This window comes from Alosa alosa, chromosome 17 (assembly GCF_017589495.1).
Source record: "Alosa alosa isolate M-15738 ecotype Scorff River chromosome 17, AALO_Geno_1.1, whole genome shotgun sequence".
Lineage (NCBI taxonomy): Eukaryota > Metazoa > Chordata > Actinopteri > Clupeiformes > Clupeidae > Alosa > Alosa alosa.
Window position 1 is genome coordinate 21276956 of NC_063205.1, and position 17960 is coordinate 21294915.

Below are 17960 nucleotides of genomic sequence, written 5' to 3' on the forward strand. Positions count from 1 at the left end.
ATTGCATTGTTAGCGATACGAACGTAAAATCATTAAGCAACTATGATCTTAACGAGACTAGGGTAAAAAAGAGAAATCTTCAAAAGCCGTGGAACTTGTTTGTTTCTTTCTGTTGATAACAAGACCAAGCGGACAACCCGAACAAGTGGCAACAATTTGGCCTACCTACTCTCCGACGTTTACGAGAGATATGTCCTCCTACATTAATGGAACCCCGAGACTTTGGTGATGCATCCAAAACAGTTGAAAGCGAACGTAAGGTAAGCTCAGTGACTGCATCACAAGTTAAAGTTTTGGCGAAGTGAATGACTAGCTACCCATGCATGGATACGGAACATCGAAAACCGGCACCTGAAAGCAACAGGCAGGTGCAAAGTCATGTCATTATAAAGACTGATGCAGACAGGTGATTGGACGGAAGTAATGAATGATGAGTGACCAATTAAGTCTTCCTGACAGAACTAACGCTTACGCTTCCATTGATTTCCAGAGCATCTCGGGGTTAAGTGCCAAAAGGTGGCCACTTTTCTGGCTACTGCATGCTAGCCCTGTTCCTTAGCCACCCAAACATACATTCTCATGGTCTGGTAAGGAAAAAGGACATCAATGGTATGTGGTGCAACACAGAAGGTTAATAGATAACAAAAGGCCCTGGACAAGACACCATCATCCATTTAATGGTCTGTTAAATTAGAATACCAAAAAAACATGACAAGATTTTAACAGAGAAACACGTTGGGGACTAAACACCTTTAGAGACAGAAAATCTCATAAAGCTTCACATGATAACTGCAAATGATAAATGCAAAATCCCTGATCAGTGCACAAAGGCCTAAAAACACAGATACACATGTCTTTTTTTCATTTTACATGTTTTATTTTATAAAAGAGGACTATTTTTCAGCGTACATCAGTGTTTCATAAAGGTTTCCTTTCATTAAAGTTCATTAATGCACATGCACCTCCAATCTGAAAGTCTTAAACCTCTAGATTAGATCAAATTATATTACATTCAACTTTATTGTCATTGAGTACAAGTACAGAGCCAATGAAATGCAGTTAGCATCTAACCAGAGGTGCAACTTTACTCTCTGCGATAATACACAACAACATAGTAATGGCCCCTATGCACATTTTGATTTGTTTTGATTAGTTCATTTGAAAACTATCAATTAGTTTCTGTCTAAAAGACACCTAAAACAAGTCAAATACTAAGGTGATGATGGTGCTGATTCGTATAGACAACCTGTAAATTCAATTTAGATTAGAAAACGCGGACACTTCAATTGTAATCCTGAGATAGAAAACAGAAAAACAAAAAACAGACAAACAAGTGGCTTCCTGTCAATCATTAAACAGGGAGGACAGGGGAGTCCCTCCCACCCCTAACCCGCCACGAACGCCACGGCGCCTGACTGGGCCCTGTACCATCGGCTGTGTCAGTGGGTGAGTTTGCTGGGTAAAGTCCAGGTCAGAAGCATGTATGAGTGTGTTTTTGAAAGTGCAGGTCAGGGGCGAGTGGGGGTGGTCTGTGTGTGTGTGTAAGTGAGAGTGTGGTTGTGTTGGGGTGAAGAGAGGTGAGGATATCAGAGGCCGGTGAATGGGTTCACCTGAGGGCAAACAGGACACATTGGTCGAATGTGTAAACAAACACTAAAACAAGAGCAAAAACAAGCGTATTCACTCTCTCACACACACAGACCACGTCACACGCATGCTTACCCAGCTGGGCTACAGGAACCCAGATAGGACACAAAGCACCTTTGCATTCACAAACAATAGTGAGGGGGAAAAGAATCATTGGGATGCTATTCTCATGCTGTGTAAACCTAATTTTCTCCATTTTATTACTTTGCAAAAGAATTTTAAGAGATGACCAATAAGTCAGTAGCTTTTCAAGTTCATGGGCAATCCTTTTGTAGGTGTCTGTTATGAATGTCAATTGAATATGCTGCTAGTCCTGTAGCCGTTTCCTGTTGGTTCAAGTGTGGCAGGCGCAAACTCTGACGTGAGTGCGGAGAGCGTAACCTTACTGCGTTGGGAGCTGTAATGGTGTCCAGTGCTTTAAGAGTGAGTGGTTGACGGCAACATATAGTGGCATGTGAATGCTATGAGTGTGACGGACAGTGCTGCAGTGCTTTGCAGGTGAATTTGGTCCTGTAGGCTACCAGTGCTGCAGTGCTTTGCAGGTGAATTTGGTCCTGTAGGCTACCAGTGCTGCAGTGCTTTGCAGGTGAATTTGGTCCTGTAGGCTACCAGTGCTGCAGGTGAATTTGGTCCTGTAGGCAGTGCTGCAGTGCTTTGCAGGTGACAGGGTGGAGTATGCGGCCCTGGGTCACAGAAACACCTGGTCCAGTACTGAGGGGTGCAGTTCCGCGGCCTGCAGGCTCTGGACAAGCGCTTGGACCGTGGCCCTCCGGCCGATCCGCTGCTTCCACAGAACCAGGCCTGCCAGAACCTGGCTCTGCACGGCCAGAGGGTGGTTGGCACGGCAACGGTACACATCCTCGGCAGAAAGGCCGAGGTCCAGCAGAACGGACTCCCACTCTGGACCCAGGCGACCCGCCAGCCGGTTCAGCTGACGCTCGGACGGAACTGACTGCAGAACCGACTCTGAAACAGCCCAGTGGTCTAGAACAAGAGGAGACGGAGAGGGAGAGGAGAGAGAGAGAGAGAGAGAGAGAGAGAGAGAGAGAAAGAAAGAAAGAGGAGAGAGTGAGAGAGAGAGATCAATTGTCTGTTTAACTCCACTAGTTCAAAATGTTATGGCATGATCCACAGAATGGACTAAAGTCACTGCAAAGACACATCCAACACATGAAATGCAATACATGAAACACATTGTAAACAGTAGACACAATAAACAATTAAATCCTTAAGTCACAGAAGTCACATTTGTTTATGTTTATATTTAAATTTATTCACAGACACCTTTGTCCAAAAGAACGTACATTATATTTTAGCCAAGGACCAAACGAGACACACCAGAGAGCTAGATCACCCCTCCCTTCAGTATTCCCAGAGAAACTCCACACACAGGGTTTCGTTTTTGTTTGGGGGACAGGCTGCCCCCACTTTGTTTCCAGTTGTCAGATCCTGAGCAGCCTACAGAGACCAGGTTTTTTTTTACAGTGTGCTGTGAATGCACAGTGAATGGGCAGCTAGTGGTCGTCAGGAGATGGTTGCTGAATGTGACAAAAAATGTTATGAGCTTGAAATCATCAGATCACTGACTGCACTTTAAATAGTAGGCAACTACTGTACAGCAGTTATCATGTGGCCCCAACACAGTTGGGTGCATGTTTTTTGTGTAACCTTAATTTCCCTATGTGCTCTTTGTATTTGTACATTTATGTTAAAACTTGTACATAGTCCCTAACAAATAAAATGAATAAATACATTTAAAAAAATGAATAACTAAATAAATAATTTGGCCTGAGTGATGTAACCCTTCTGCTGCGAACTGACTACCAAAGAGCCTGTGAGGTCACCCCTTTAGGCCACAAAGCAGAGAAAAACTACTATCAACGACACACTGTGCAATCGGGGGTCCATTTCACAATCTTTTGTGCATGCGTGTGTGTGTGTCACTGACAAAGAAAACATTGCTCCGAATACAACAGGTTGTTTTTAAGAGCACCAACTTACACTACCGGTCAAAAGTTTGGGGTCACTTTGAAATTTCCGTTCCACTCCATTATAGACAAAATGCCAGCTGAGATCAGTTGCATTGTTTTTTTAATCAGGGCAGCGGTTTTCAGATTACATTATGTGCTTACATAATTGCAAAATGGTTCTCCAATGTTTTCTCAGTTAGCCTTTTAAAATGATATCAGATTACAATGAAAATTCATTTCATTAAATAAAGAGAGATAGAATAGAGATAGAAATCATTAAAATACAATATATATGAGTGGGAGGGAGAGAGAGAGATAAAGGGGAGAGAGAGAGGGAGAGAAGGAACGTAGAGGAGAAAAAAAAAGTATTGTATAACAGGGTTGTGGGTGCTGGCAGGCTAAGGCTAAAAACTATGCTTATTCCTAGAAATGAAAAACACAAGGAGGGAGGGGGGAAACAAGACGCACGCACAGACGACAGGAACACACACACACACACACACACCAAGGAGATGAGGAAAGTCTCGAGCTGGAAACGCCGACGACAGGCACACTTGATCTCGAGTTGGACTTTTTAAGATTTCTGCGGGTGTGATAATGTGTGTCTCTGAAGAGATCACAGAATACAGTATTGTATTTTGTGTCTGTTTGCACGTCAGATTTAGCCTGGCGCTGGGATGTGGGAAAATCATGGCTGGGGATGGTAGCCTGGGAATTACCACACAAACCTTTAGAAAATTTGGGTCTAAACCATGCTAGGTTTAAGGCGGTGTTCTCGAAAATGGGCGAACATGTTTAATATAGCAGCCACATTACGTCAATTCATTTGCATTTTCTCAATACTGATATTAGGTCAAAAGTCAGCTTTATTGTCAATTTCTTCACATATACTAGACATGCAGAGGAATTGAAATTGTGTTTCTCTCTATCCCACTGTGAAGAAGAAACAATGCAACAGATAAGACAAAAAGTGCAACAGATAAGGACATTTTTTACACAAAACAATAAACAATCAAAATAAAAGTCCTCACTACAATATTTCACTGTTAAACAATTTAACCCTTTAAACTACTGAACTTTTTAACTGTTCAGCCATTGTAACTGTTACTTGTCATCAACTATGACTCCTACCCACTGTAGCTAGTTAGCATGGTTAGCATAGTTAGCATGTTAACACTGCTCACATTGTTAGCATTTTTAGCAAAAATGCTAAAAATGATTAGCTAAGTTAGCTAAGTAACATGGTTAGCATGTTAGCATGCTAGTTAGCATTTTTAGCAAAACTGCTAAAAATGATTAGCTAAGTAACATGGTTAGCATAGTTAGCATGCTAGTTAGCATTTTTAACAAAACTGCTAAAAATGATTAGCTAGGTTAGCTAAGTAACATGGTTAACATAGTTAGTTAGCATGCTAGTTAGCATAGTTAGCATACCTACTAAAAATGATTAGCTAGGTTAGCTAAGTCACATGGTTAACATAGTGATAGTTAGCATAACTACTAAAAATGAAAACATTAGCTAAGTTAACTAAGTTAAGTAACTTGGATAACATTATTATCTTTGATAACAGTTAGCATAACTACTAGCAAACATTAGAGCCATTCCAACTGTCAGTTATCGTCAATTATCTACCTAAATAATTGAACCATTTAAATTATCCACCTATTTAACCGTTCAATCATTCCAACTATATTAAACCTTATCTACCAAGCAAATCATTTAACTATATAAACTATCCACTTATTTAACTGTTCAGTCATTCCAACTATATTAAACCTCGTCTACCTAGCAACCAATATAGTTTGTTTTTACTCTGTATGATATTTTACATCATATTTTTTGCATTTTCATGCACTGTATTTCCTTCAGGAAATGCTTTCTAGTTATTATAACCTTTTCTTTTTACCTTTTCAAGAATTAATTCGACTCTAACCGCTTAACGTACAGACATGTTGAAATAACCGTTCTGAAGGTCTGGAGTGGGGCAAGAGAGTTATTTTTTTCAGATTTTTTTTCAGATTTTAAAAAAAAGTTTATACTTCAAAGGCTTTTGAGAAATAAGGGATTAAAAATGGTGAAAAAAGCTGGTCATTTTTGAGCTAGTATGTTACCCCATAGACTACTACAACAAAGGCATTTAGTGTGTTGATGTCATAATGGCCTAAAGGCAGCAAAAGTTAGCATTCTAACTCAGGTTTTCGTGCCTTAAAATGTATGCAAATTAGCGATATTTAATTAGATAATGCCTAATTTGCATATGTAAACATTAAATTAAGCAAACTTGTAATACCTCAGAGAAGTTCATAGTGATATCTGCTTGGCTAATTTAGAACACTGGCACAGGTGTCACAGGTGTCACCTGAATTCAACGGTCTCAGCTTCTAATGCATACAATCTGGTGCTCCCTAAAACTACACATCCCGTAATTAACTTGTGCGCATGCGCAGTAGCGTTCTCCTTGCCTCATTTATTCCTACTGATTCTACAGGCACTGCTGCTGTCAAGCATCCTCTTGAAGAAAGTTTACGTTCTTGTTGTCTGGTTCGTCCAACAAACGACGACGAAACGGACGTTTTCCTTCCACACCCAATGTAAGTTACAATTATTTTGTGTTTTGTATTTGAATGGAGTGTGTGAAGTCTGTTTAAAACGACTCGGCTAATCAAGTAAGCAAGCAAGCTGGCGTTAGCTTTAAACTTGTAGCTTAGCAACATAGTAAGTTCATGTTTCTAGGTTCGCGGTTGTGTGCAGTGGAGGCGGTAGCAGCTAGCTAAGCACTCAAATTGCCAGCCAGCCGCCTTTCGTAGCGATAGCTGGCCTGACGTGGGAAATGGCAAACAATCACTGGCTGAAACTTAGTCTTCGTTTTGAACTACGTTTGTATGAGTGGCTCAATGAGTTAAATCTCCAGTTACAAGGCTAAGACAAGCACCTACCTCACCTAGCAGATCTAAGATTACTGCATTCACCAAAAAACTTGAGGTATGGGACAGGCGCCTCGATCACGACAGTATTATGCTTTTGAGAATCTGAGTGAAATCACTGAAACGTCTGATTCGGGAGCCACTGTAGGCCTACATCACATCCCTGCAAAGTTTATTTCAAAAATATTTCCCAACCAGCAGTGATCCATTTAATGCAGCATGTTGGTATTTCATTGAATATATTGTACAATGCTGTAAAATATTGGCCTATGCTTCCTAATATGTTGCTGGAAAACAGAAATATGTGTGTTTAATTTACAATGGCACATTATGTATTTATTTATTATATCTGCAGCACCAGCTGATTTTAACTCTGCTGCCGAGGATATATTTGGAACTTGTCATTATTTCAATAAATTTGACAATTTTAAGTTTGACCTACCACTTTCTTAGAGCGATGAGGGACAGGTGGGGTTTAAAAATGCCCCCTTGATCTAAGTGGGGAATAAAAGAAAAGTTTGAGAACCACTGGCGTAAAAATAACTTGATTGTAGGCTTAGCTGTTAGTTTGTTGCTCAGTTGAACATATTTATCTAACAGCTGTCCCCCTTCTATTTCTGTTAGGTGCCGCTTCACTCTGCTACTGAAAAGGATCAGGCTGACTGCAACTGCTATGGATGGCAGGAAAACACAGTACACGGGAATTTCTAGATGAAGAGTGAATAAATGCACTTCAAAGTCAAAGTCAAAGTCAGCTTTATTGTCAATTTCTTCACATGTTCCAGACATACAAAGAGATACGTTTCTCACTATCCCATGAAGACAAGACATATTTGACCAATTTTAAGACAAACATAACATTCAAGTAAACAAAAAGTAAGTAAATAAGAGGGCACATATAATAATAATGAAAAAAATAAGAGCAGCAAAATTTTGTTGAAATTGTGCATAGACAGTCAATAAAATACTAGTGCAAATACTGTAAAATACTATAAAATACTGTTTGACCTAAGTAATAAAGAAAGTGGCATAGTGGTGCAAGTTATGTAAGAGCAGCAGAAGTGTTGTGTTTTCAGGACAACAACACCAAGTTGTAAAGTGTACAAGTGTGCAAGTGTTCAAGTGTGCAGGTGGAGTAGTGCAGGCGGCCATTGTGGGTCCAATGTCCAGGATGTTATGTAGCTGAGGGTGGAGGGGGGAGAGGAGGGAGAGAGTTCAGCATCCTTACAGCTTGGTGTATGAAGCTGTTAGTGAGTCTGGTAGTGCGGGAGCGCAGGCTTCTGTACCTCTTCCCAGAGGGCAGTAGATCAAACAGATTGTGAGCGGGGGTGACTTGCATCACTCACAATTTTGGTCGCCTTTATGGGTGAGGTGGGTGGTGTAAATGTCCTTCAGGGAGGGGAGTGAAGCACCAATGATCCTTCCAGCTGTGTTCACTATGCCTGCAGGGCTTTCCTGTTGTATTCAGTGCAGCTTCAAGCCCCCACACAGCATACAGCTGGAGAGGATGCTCTCAATGGTGCCTCGGTAGAATGTGGTCATGATGGCTGGTGGAGCACTTGCTCGCCTGAGTTTTTGAGAGGAAGTACAGGCGGCGCCTGAGCTCTCTTAGCCAGTGATGCAGTGTTGGTGGTCCAGGAGAGGTCTTCACTGATGTGCACCCCAGGAATTTGGTGCTGCTCGCCTCTCTCCACCACAGCACCGCCGATGGTCAGTGGCAGGTGTTGTGTGACCTCTCCGAAGTCAACAATCTCTTTGGTCTTGCTGACGCTCAGCAGGAGGTTGTTGTCCCTGCACCACGTGGTCAGATGGTCGACCTCCAACCTGTATTGAGTCTCGCCGCCCTTGGTGATGAGACCCACCAGGTTGCCTAGCCAAATTTATCCTGGCTGTAGATAATGCTGCTTGCAGGATATGAACTTGGGGCCTCTGACAGAGGAAGTCCAGTAGCCAGTTGCAATATTTTGCCAGATTATGGTGTTGGCTAATAGTGGTTTACTGAGGTTTAATATCAATTGAAATAGCACTGAAATCACATTGATCTTTAGTTTGGTTGTAATTTCAACATTGTTTCTATATTCATTTTAGTGGAAATACCATTGAAATCCCATTGATCTGTAGTTAGAATTTCAACGTTGCTTTAATATTAATGAAGGGTGCAAAAGTGATGTAGAATAAATGTTGCAGTGTGACGTTGATTCAATTATTTTAACGTTGACAAAGTAATTGTTAGCTGTCTGCAGAATGAGCAGTCATCAACACCAACTGAAAGCCCCGTTTTGCAGGTACAGTAGTCTTGCATTGCATACTCTGAATTACATTTTCCAAAGGGCAGCTTTCATGCTTGTGTCACAACTTCAGAACGGCTTGACGCACATGCTTCAAATTTGGTGTGAACATTTGTATGGACTCAATGATGAAGTCAAATGTCAAGGCCAAACCCACCTTGAGTGTGATATCTCAAGAATGCCTGACACACAAGGAATGCCTGACACACAAGAATGCCTGACACACTAGAAATGTATTTCACAAAAACCAAAAACAGAGACTGGATTATTAAGGCCAAAAAGATTCATGTTAATGAAGACGAAGGAGTGAAGGAGGGCAGGAAGGTAATTGCAAAGCAAAAGATTCACTGAAAGAAAATACCATGTGGTACACCAAAATGTATCTAAAATGCAGAGAATACAATGCAATCAAGCATTTTGGTCAATGTGGAGTCACAAGCTGGCAGCAGATTAAATGCTCACAAGAGAGAAAAAGATGCAGTTTTAAACATGACTGAAGCAAGCCAGGCAATAGGCCTATAGGCCCAACAGTAATTGTAAAGCAATTTACAAAAGATTCACTGAACAAAAATGCTGATATGATACATGAAAATGTTGCTAAAAATGTGGAGAATTCAATGCAATCAAGCATTTTGGGCGATGTGGAGTCACAAGCTGGCAGCAGATTAAATGCTCACGTCCTGATAGAGAAAAAGACGGTTTTAAAAGGACGTGACCGAAGCTGAGGCAAGCAGGCAATAGGCCTATAGGCCCGACGGTAATTGTAAAGCAATTTACAAAAGATTCACTGAACAAAAATGCTTATATGGTACATGAAAATTTAGCTAAAATGTGGAGAATGCAATGCAATCAAGCATTTTGGACGATGTGGAGAGACAAGCCGGCAGCAGATTAAATGCTTGAGAGGATGTGCAGATTAAATGCTTTAAAAGGATGTGCGGACCGAAGCTGCAGCAAGCAGGTGATATTTAGAAATTTATTTCACAAAATCCAAGACTAAGAACAGACAGACTATGTAACCGGACACATGGAGGCCAAAAATATTGAGAATTCTACAGGGAATGTTGAAGACGAAGGAGTGAATAGTGGCAAGAGGCAAGCCGAAGGCTGCTGACAAGGGCCCGACGCTATTGTAAAGCAATTTACAAAAGATTCACTAAACAAAAATGCTGATGTGGTACATGAAAATTTAGCTAAAAATGTGGAGAATGCAATGTAATCAAGCATTTTGGACGATATATTGGCACAAGCTGGCAGCAGAACAAATGCTCGCCGAGAGCGAAAGAAAAAAAGATGCGCATTTAAAACCAGGGCCTAAATTTCAGAGTGGGATTGCGCATACATTATTACTAAGTATTGAGCATACTAATAAAAGTCCCGCAACTATAGCCATCATAAAGCATGAAATTCCCACACATTTTATAGTGCTGTTTGACGTTAATCTAATAATGGAGCGGCCTGAATGCGGGACTATTGACTGGACGGACCAACTCTGACTTCAATTGAACTCCATGCAGAGATGCGCACGCGCGCAGGACCACTTTGGGGGTGCCTCTCTCTCTTTGCTCTCTCTTTGCTCTCTCTCTCTCTCTCTCTCTCTCTCTCAGCAGGATTTGTCACCGCTAAAGTCAAATTATAGCCTAGCCTATAGGTGCTTCTACATCAACCGCTATCGACAGGAAAGGAAAACAAACGTTTAGCGATCAGGAACCGTCAGGAATTTTGCAAAAACAGAAGCATGACAGCCTATAATATAACGCGAGAGAACATGGATGTGTTCTCCATTTGAGGAACGTTATAATCGATTGCGGACGTGAACAGACAGCTACAGACACAGAGCGCATAGTTCTTTCTTCTAGTTCTAGTACTTTCACTTTCTGTGCGTAGGCCTATTCACGTGAAAGATAATTAGTAGCAAAACAGCGATCAAATATTACATGGCAGTGAGTTTTGTTTTAAAATGTTTTCATGCATGTCTAGATAACGGGTGAGGAATGTTTAGGGGACTATCGTGAATCCTGAATTTATGGCTGGGCAAAGCACAGCACCTTTATTTGGACCATGGCTTGTAGCCTATCCTAGTCAGCTATAGGCCTTAATTGTTATAGGCCTTAATGGTTCACTATTAAGTTTCATGTATGAAATACATCCGCTTTCATTCATGGAACGTGTGCTGTGCTGCAAGGGAAACCTTATTCCGTGTAGCCAAAGAGTCTAAGGTAGCCTAAATTTAGTTATTTTTTAAATTATGCATGATTTACTTTTTTTATAAAATTCGTAGGCCTAAAATTGTAGCCTGGCAGCAACAATTGTGTTTAAATGTAAGTTAACCTGCGTGCGACTGGTAGCTTGAGAGCAAGGTGTTGGAGACTCATGGTGTAGGACGATAACTTTTCATTGGCAACAATATTAAACCAACCAACAATATAAATTATTAAGAGCTCTTTTATGAGTTAAATTGAAACAAAATTATACTGGCTTTTATTTGTCCGAATCTGAGGCCCGGCTATAAATAGAATCCTGGCCGTAATTTGAGGATTTAAGTATGCACGTGTGTTTCACGACTTGTGCATTTGAGAGCGCTCTCTCAAGGCTGTAGACGATAATGTTTCATGTAGGGTTCATGTCAGTTAATATAAATTAACATTTAAAAACATGTTCAATTATATAATATAAGTCGCACCTGACTATAAGTCGCAGGACCAGCCAAACTATGAAAAAAAGTGCGAAAGTCCGAAAAAACGGTAATCATTCACATCATACCATACCATCACATTTTATTGGTGTTATGGATGTTACAAAAAACATAATTTTCCATGAAATTGCCCTAAAACCATTAAGCAAATGTACACAACATGATAACCATGGACGATCATACCACACTAAACCACAGCACTGGTACAGCGCTGCGACCCTGTTGACAGTATTCGTAAATCGAAGCATTCTTTTCTTTATTCACATTTTACAAAGCATCAGAGTTCGGGTTGTATGAGAGGAATACCAGGTAAATGGTAATATGAGGGGAATTTCAGGTAAATATGAGGGGAATATCAGGTGAATGTGAGAGTAATATCAGGTAAACATGAGGAGAATTGCAGGTAAATGTGAGGGGAATATAGAGGTAAATATGAGAAGAATATCAAATCTTCTGGGTGCATCATGGAATGACAAACATGATTATGAAAATCCCACAACGGTGAACAGCTGAAATCCTTTATCGGGCAAGAATGGGATACACATTTCACTCTCAAAACTCTAGCAACTGGTTTCCTCAGTTCTCAAATGTCCCCAAAGCCTGTTGTTAAAGAAGAGGTGAAGCAATACAGTGGTGAACATGCCCCCATCCCAACTTTTTGTTGCTGGCATCAAGTTATTTTTCAAAAGAACACGAAATATAATTCTGTTTCAACAATTGAAATGTTGTCTTTGCACTATGTTCAATTAAATATAGAGTTCACTTGATTTGCAAATCATGGCATTCTGGTTTTATTTACATTTTGCTCAGCGTCCATATTATGATCTCTAAATTAATTGTGTCATTGGAAGGAGGGACGTGGCTCTGACAGGGCACTTTGAACATGTTTGACCAGGACCGTGGAGCGGGCCACACACACACACACACACACACACATACACCCCTCATTAGAGCATGTTTGACCAGGACCGTGGAGTGGGCCAGACTCGTACAGAACTAGATGCTCATGTGGTGTTGTGAAACGGCGTGTGAGCGAAAACACCACCTTTTGGCTTGGGCCCCAGACAACAGCTGAGCACTACGCTAAGTCAACACACACACACATGTCGGATCACAGAGACGCCTCCTATCCAGTCAGTTTGGACACTTTTTTTTTATTTTTTATTACAAACATGCACGCACACAGAGGAAAAATAAATTAATAATTTTTCAGTATCTTGTTAAGCACACCTCTGCATTTTGAGATGTTTTTCAGTAGTGTCAATGCCTGAATATTATTGTGCTCGGTATAAATAAATATATACAGGAGCATGTTCTGGTTCAGGCGTTTTGTGTGGTGGGTTCCACGTGTAAGGAACCGGTTTATCTGGTCAGAGAGAACCCAGATCAGAAGAATCTGACTGTGCCCACTGACTGCCCATAGGAGTTTAGAACAATTCAGCCTGATTACAGGGCAATGGTCATGCCAGCTGGTGTGTGTTTTTAAGCAAGGGTGAATGATTTCCTCTGCATGTGTGTGTGTGTGTGTGTGTGTGTGAGTATATGTTTTTTAGAGAAGTAGGGAACTTGGACCCTTTTGTGCTTGTGTAAAGAAGAGCATGCTGTGAGAGAGAGAGAGGGAGAGAAAGAGAGAGTGTGTGTGTCTGGCTGCAGCCTAGTCTATCGCTACGACATGATCTTCTCCTTGGTCTCATTGTGTTTGTGCCATTTAACTCAACTCTTAATACTCTACATACATGCGCGCACACACACACACCCCACCCCCACCATACACATTTCTAGCATAGACACAAACACACTCCCCTTGATCTCCACTCATCCACAGCCATGACACACACACACACACAGGTTTTCACCATCTTACCCTTTTATTAAGTGTCCCACCCAAGTGTCTAACACTATGCATGTTCAGACCATGATATTTCCACAGATGTGCTATACTACAAATGTGTCCACAGATGTGCTATACTACAGATGTGCTATACTACAGATGTGATTTAGTACAGATGTGCTATACTACAGATACTACAGATGTGCTATACTACAGATACTACAGATGTGCTATACTACAGATGCTACAGATGTGCTATACTACAGATGTGTCCACAGATGTGCTATACTACAGATGTGCTATATTACAGATGTGTCCACAGATGTGCTATACTACAGATGTGCTATATTACAGATGTGTCCACAGATGTGCTATACTACAGATGTGCTACACTACAGATGTGCTATACTACAGATGTGTCCAAAAGCCTTATTATTCTGTGGCATTTTTATCATCAGAGCATGACATCTGTGAAATGATGGCAACATTTATTTCAGGCTATCAGAACCCTAGTGGGTATGTTCAGGTATGCTGTAATAGCATAGGTCTAGTGGTATTTGGATTGCTTGTGTTTTGTGTGTGTGTGTGTGTGTGTGTGCGCGCATTTTAAAGCTTCCATGTTTTTTTTTCCCTAGAGTTGGACGTGTTTGGTGTTCATCAGTGAACACCAGCTCTACACACACACACACACACACACACACTCTCTCTCTCACACACACACACAGGACCAAATGCACAGGACACACATTTCTGCTCTCTGTTTTAACACACACACGCACGCACACACGCACACACACACACACACACACACACACACACCACCCTCATTAATGCAATCCATCTCTGTGAAGGCATCTTAAATTAGACGGAACAGTGACGGACCTATTTTCTTCTGAGTTATTCCTGGTATTCATTTTTCAGATTACTGTACCTATTTGTGTCTCTCTCCTGCTGCTAAATATAAACACGTCAGCAGTGCATGCTGGAGGCAATTTAGGCCACGGTTCATTAGAGCGGATTATGGTTAAGTGCTTCCGTACAAAGAATAACATCCTTAACCCTAGTTATTTTAATTCAATAATCAAGCCTTACATCCCCAACCGCCCACTGCGGTCTGGTGAGCGTATGTTGTGTCGACCAGTCATGAAAACTGGGTCTAATTCCAGACTCTTTTCTTCAGTGGTTCCATGTTGGTGGAATGAACTGCCCAGTGCTCTCCGTTCCTGTGGTAGTTTTGGGTCGTTTAAGAGGGGTCTAAAGACATTCCTATTCAACATATACTTAGTTGTTTAAGCGCTTATGTGTTATGGTTTATATAATGTTGTTTTATTTTAATTGGGCTGTTAATTAATTTGACATTATTGTTTATTATTGATATTCTCCTTAATGTAGTCTTAGCATGTCATTGTTTTTATATTATTGATTGAATTGACATTATTGTTTTATTATTGCCTTTCCTTTTTTTACATTGCTTTTTATTAGGCTATTGCTTGAATTGATATTATTGTGTACTACAACTATTCTCCTTACTATATTTGACCTACATTTTTAATCTGTTCCCTGTTCAATTTTAAATATTATTATGTTGTTTTGTATTTGTGTCGCTTTGGACAAAGGTGTCTGCTAAATCCATAACCATAACCATAACCCCAGCTACGTGTATCAATGCCGAACCTCACCAGGCATGGAATGCTAGCATCATAGTTAACAACCTCACCTCATTGCAAAGATTCTAGAACAGAGCTCCGCTCTAGAATCTTTGCCTCATAGACTGTAAAAAACACATTCCAATTCCATTCCAACAATCCAATTGTGAGTTAATTTAAAAGAATTCCATGTGGGTTCCATGAACTTAATGAGGCAGTTAAAGGGTGGCTCTATCAGATATTCGGATGATAAGGTTTGTGCTCAGAAAATTAAAGTGAGTGGGATTGAACCAGGCCATATAAAGCTGACCGTGGCTTGACTGCACGGGGAGATTTCCTTCTTAGAAATTCAGTACAAGGCCAAATATAGCTGCAAGCAGCAATGAGGGGGCCAAGCAGAATAGGCCGGAGTAGCAACGACGACAAGATAGAACTCAGCAGACACCCGTTGACACTTTCAACAAGTTTCACATCAAAACATAGCTGATTTTGTAGGGCTGAAACAGAGCTGAGTATTCCCACTGCCTCCGCCAGCCAGCCGCCCCCCCACCTAATCACCCCTGCCCTTCCCTACCCGTCCCGCCCCGCCCTAGCACGCGGATCGATGAAACACATCAGCAACTACAGATCAAAATGCAATATTGCAAATTGCAGCAACCTCTACAGGTCAAAGGTCACCAAATGTTTGTGCGTCCTAATGGGGTCATGAATCTATGCAGTAAGTTTGGTTATGATACATGGCAGGGTTGCTGAGATATGAGCTCACTTCCTGTTTGGCGGTTGCAAATTTCGATTTTTCACAAATTTCGATTGGCTGTTATAGCCGAACGCTTCTGTCAATTGTTCCAGAAAGCAATGCACTGATAGTACATGATCTGAAGATGGTCTCTGCCAATTTTGGTGAGGATCCGCTGAAATTTGTGACCTGCGAAAACTTGAACGTGTTTTTGAATAAATCCAATATGGCGGCCGAATCAATTACGATGACATCACAAGTTGGCTTGGGTCAGCCTAAGGACCTCCAACAGTATTACCAGACATCACTAGTGCGTTTTAATTCTAAGCACAACAGCAGCTACAGGCCAAAAGGCATGTTTCTAAATTACAGCGCCCCCTAGAGGTCAAAGGTCACCAGATTGTTTTGAGCGTCCCCCTGATTGGGTCCTGAGTCCATGTACAAAGTTTGGTTATGATAGATCAATGGGTTTGCTGAGATATGAGCTCACTTCATGTTTTGCGGCTTCGCTGCAAATTTAGATTGGCTGTAACAGGCGAACGGTTTTAGTTCCGAAGACGAAAAGGAGTATCTTTTGTGAGGCTTGGTCTGAAGATCATTTGTGTCAGGTTTGGTGTCGATTGGACAAAATTTGTGACCTGTGAAAACTTTTTAGTGTTTTTGATGAAATCCAAAATGGCGGAAAAACCATCATGGCGGAAATTGACGTCATAGAGTGTGTTGAACTCGGCTTGGTCCAAGGATTCCAACGATACCTAATTTTTGACAATCCGGTCAACGAGTCAAAAGTTACATGCGTGAACGCACGTCCAACTTTGGCCTATTGGTGGCGCTAGAGCGCTCAAGGTGCCGGTATGAAACTTGGTAAAATTAATCATGAGACTGTCCCCAATCAGTGTGCCAAATTTCACAACTTTTTTACCAGACGGTTCTATGGGCTGCCATAGACTTCAATGGCAGAGGAAAGATGGAAAAATAATAACTAGACTGCATTTCCGGCGGGAACTGCGAAAGTGTGCTTGCCCTGGTCCGGTCACCAACGTGAGCAGACAGTGACATATGCTATGCTAAACCTGGCTTGATCTAAGCATTCTAACAGTGCCTTTCAGCGTTGGAGCAGTAGCAATACCTCAAAAGCTCTATTCAACTATTGCCTTGCGGGGTGAATGCGGTTCGTTAAATTTTACCTGTGGCCTGCCTTCGAATTTAGCTTCCATGACTAAAATCAAATCAATAAAATAAAACAACAGCTTGTTTGTCAGGATACTTTTTCACTTATTTATTTTAATATATTCAATCCCCTAATTCTGTTTTACTGGTTTATTTGACAAATAATCTATATGGATTTGCTCTATAAAGACCTTATGTCTGTTTGGGATTGTTTTGAGAGCCTATTGATGTATGAAAATACTGTTTCCACACTGCACATAGCTGTATGTTATGTACATATCTGTTATTTATTTGTCATATTGAATATCCATATTTATTCTGTTTTATTATAATCTGTTAATACACTGCATATATCTATATTATTATTTTCTATTATAATGTTACTGCTACATCTACATACATTATTCTACTTATTGTATGAGATAACTGCTAATACACTGCACACATTTATATTTAATTCATATTACTTTAAACCACCTTATGTAAATCAACTGTATACTACTGTCTACATTGCACTATATTTCTTGACCTGTCTCTGTATATTTCATCACCTTTCTATACTTTGCATCACATTGCATGCATACTGTAGCTACATGAATCACAGCTAAGATCCTTGGTTGCTATGAAGGCCAGTCGTTCTAAATGGATGGTTGCTATAGCCAAAGGCCAGTTATCTCTGCCGTTGTCAAGCGGGCATATCCTAACTTTATCTTATGTTAAACATCTCTATTTTACTTAGCCTACTTCCATACAGTGAGTCCCATTAAGAAATGGCCACTTCATTTGCGCTTACCGTGATTCACGCAGCAACATTAAATTAATCTGTCACCATATGCCTATGCCAACGTTTGCAAAGAGGAGAATCTTTTAATTTGATTAACAATGAAATGTTACATTTAATGTACATGTAAACAATGAGTGGGCTAGTTTTGGTTGTTGGTGTTACTGCATCCCTTAGTTATGCCTACAATGCAAAATTGTTCCCTCGTGATTGTTAGACGCATTTCAAAACATTGCGACGTGAAATGCCACCACAAAACATTGTTTGTGAA

At 40.8% G+C, this 17960-nt stretch overlaps 1 protein-coding gene across 3 annotated transcripts in view; it reads right to left on the bottom strand.

Annotated features, from left to right (window-relative positions):
• Positions 1-656: 656 nt before the first annotated feature.
• cradd (CASP2 and RIPK1 domain containing adaptor with death domain) overlaps positions 657-17960 on the bottom strand; it is a 56900-nt gene continuing 39596 nt past the window's right edge. For all 3 annotated transcript variants that reach the window (XM_048268599.1, XM_048268600.1, XM_048268601.1), the window contains one exon: positions 657-2631. In XM_048268599.1, the coding sequence (XP_048124556.1) occupies positions 2336-2631 (296 nt within the window). In that variant the 3' untranslated portion in view covers positions 657-2335. The remainder of the gene's footprint in view (positions 2632-17960) is intronic.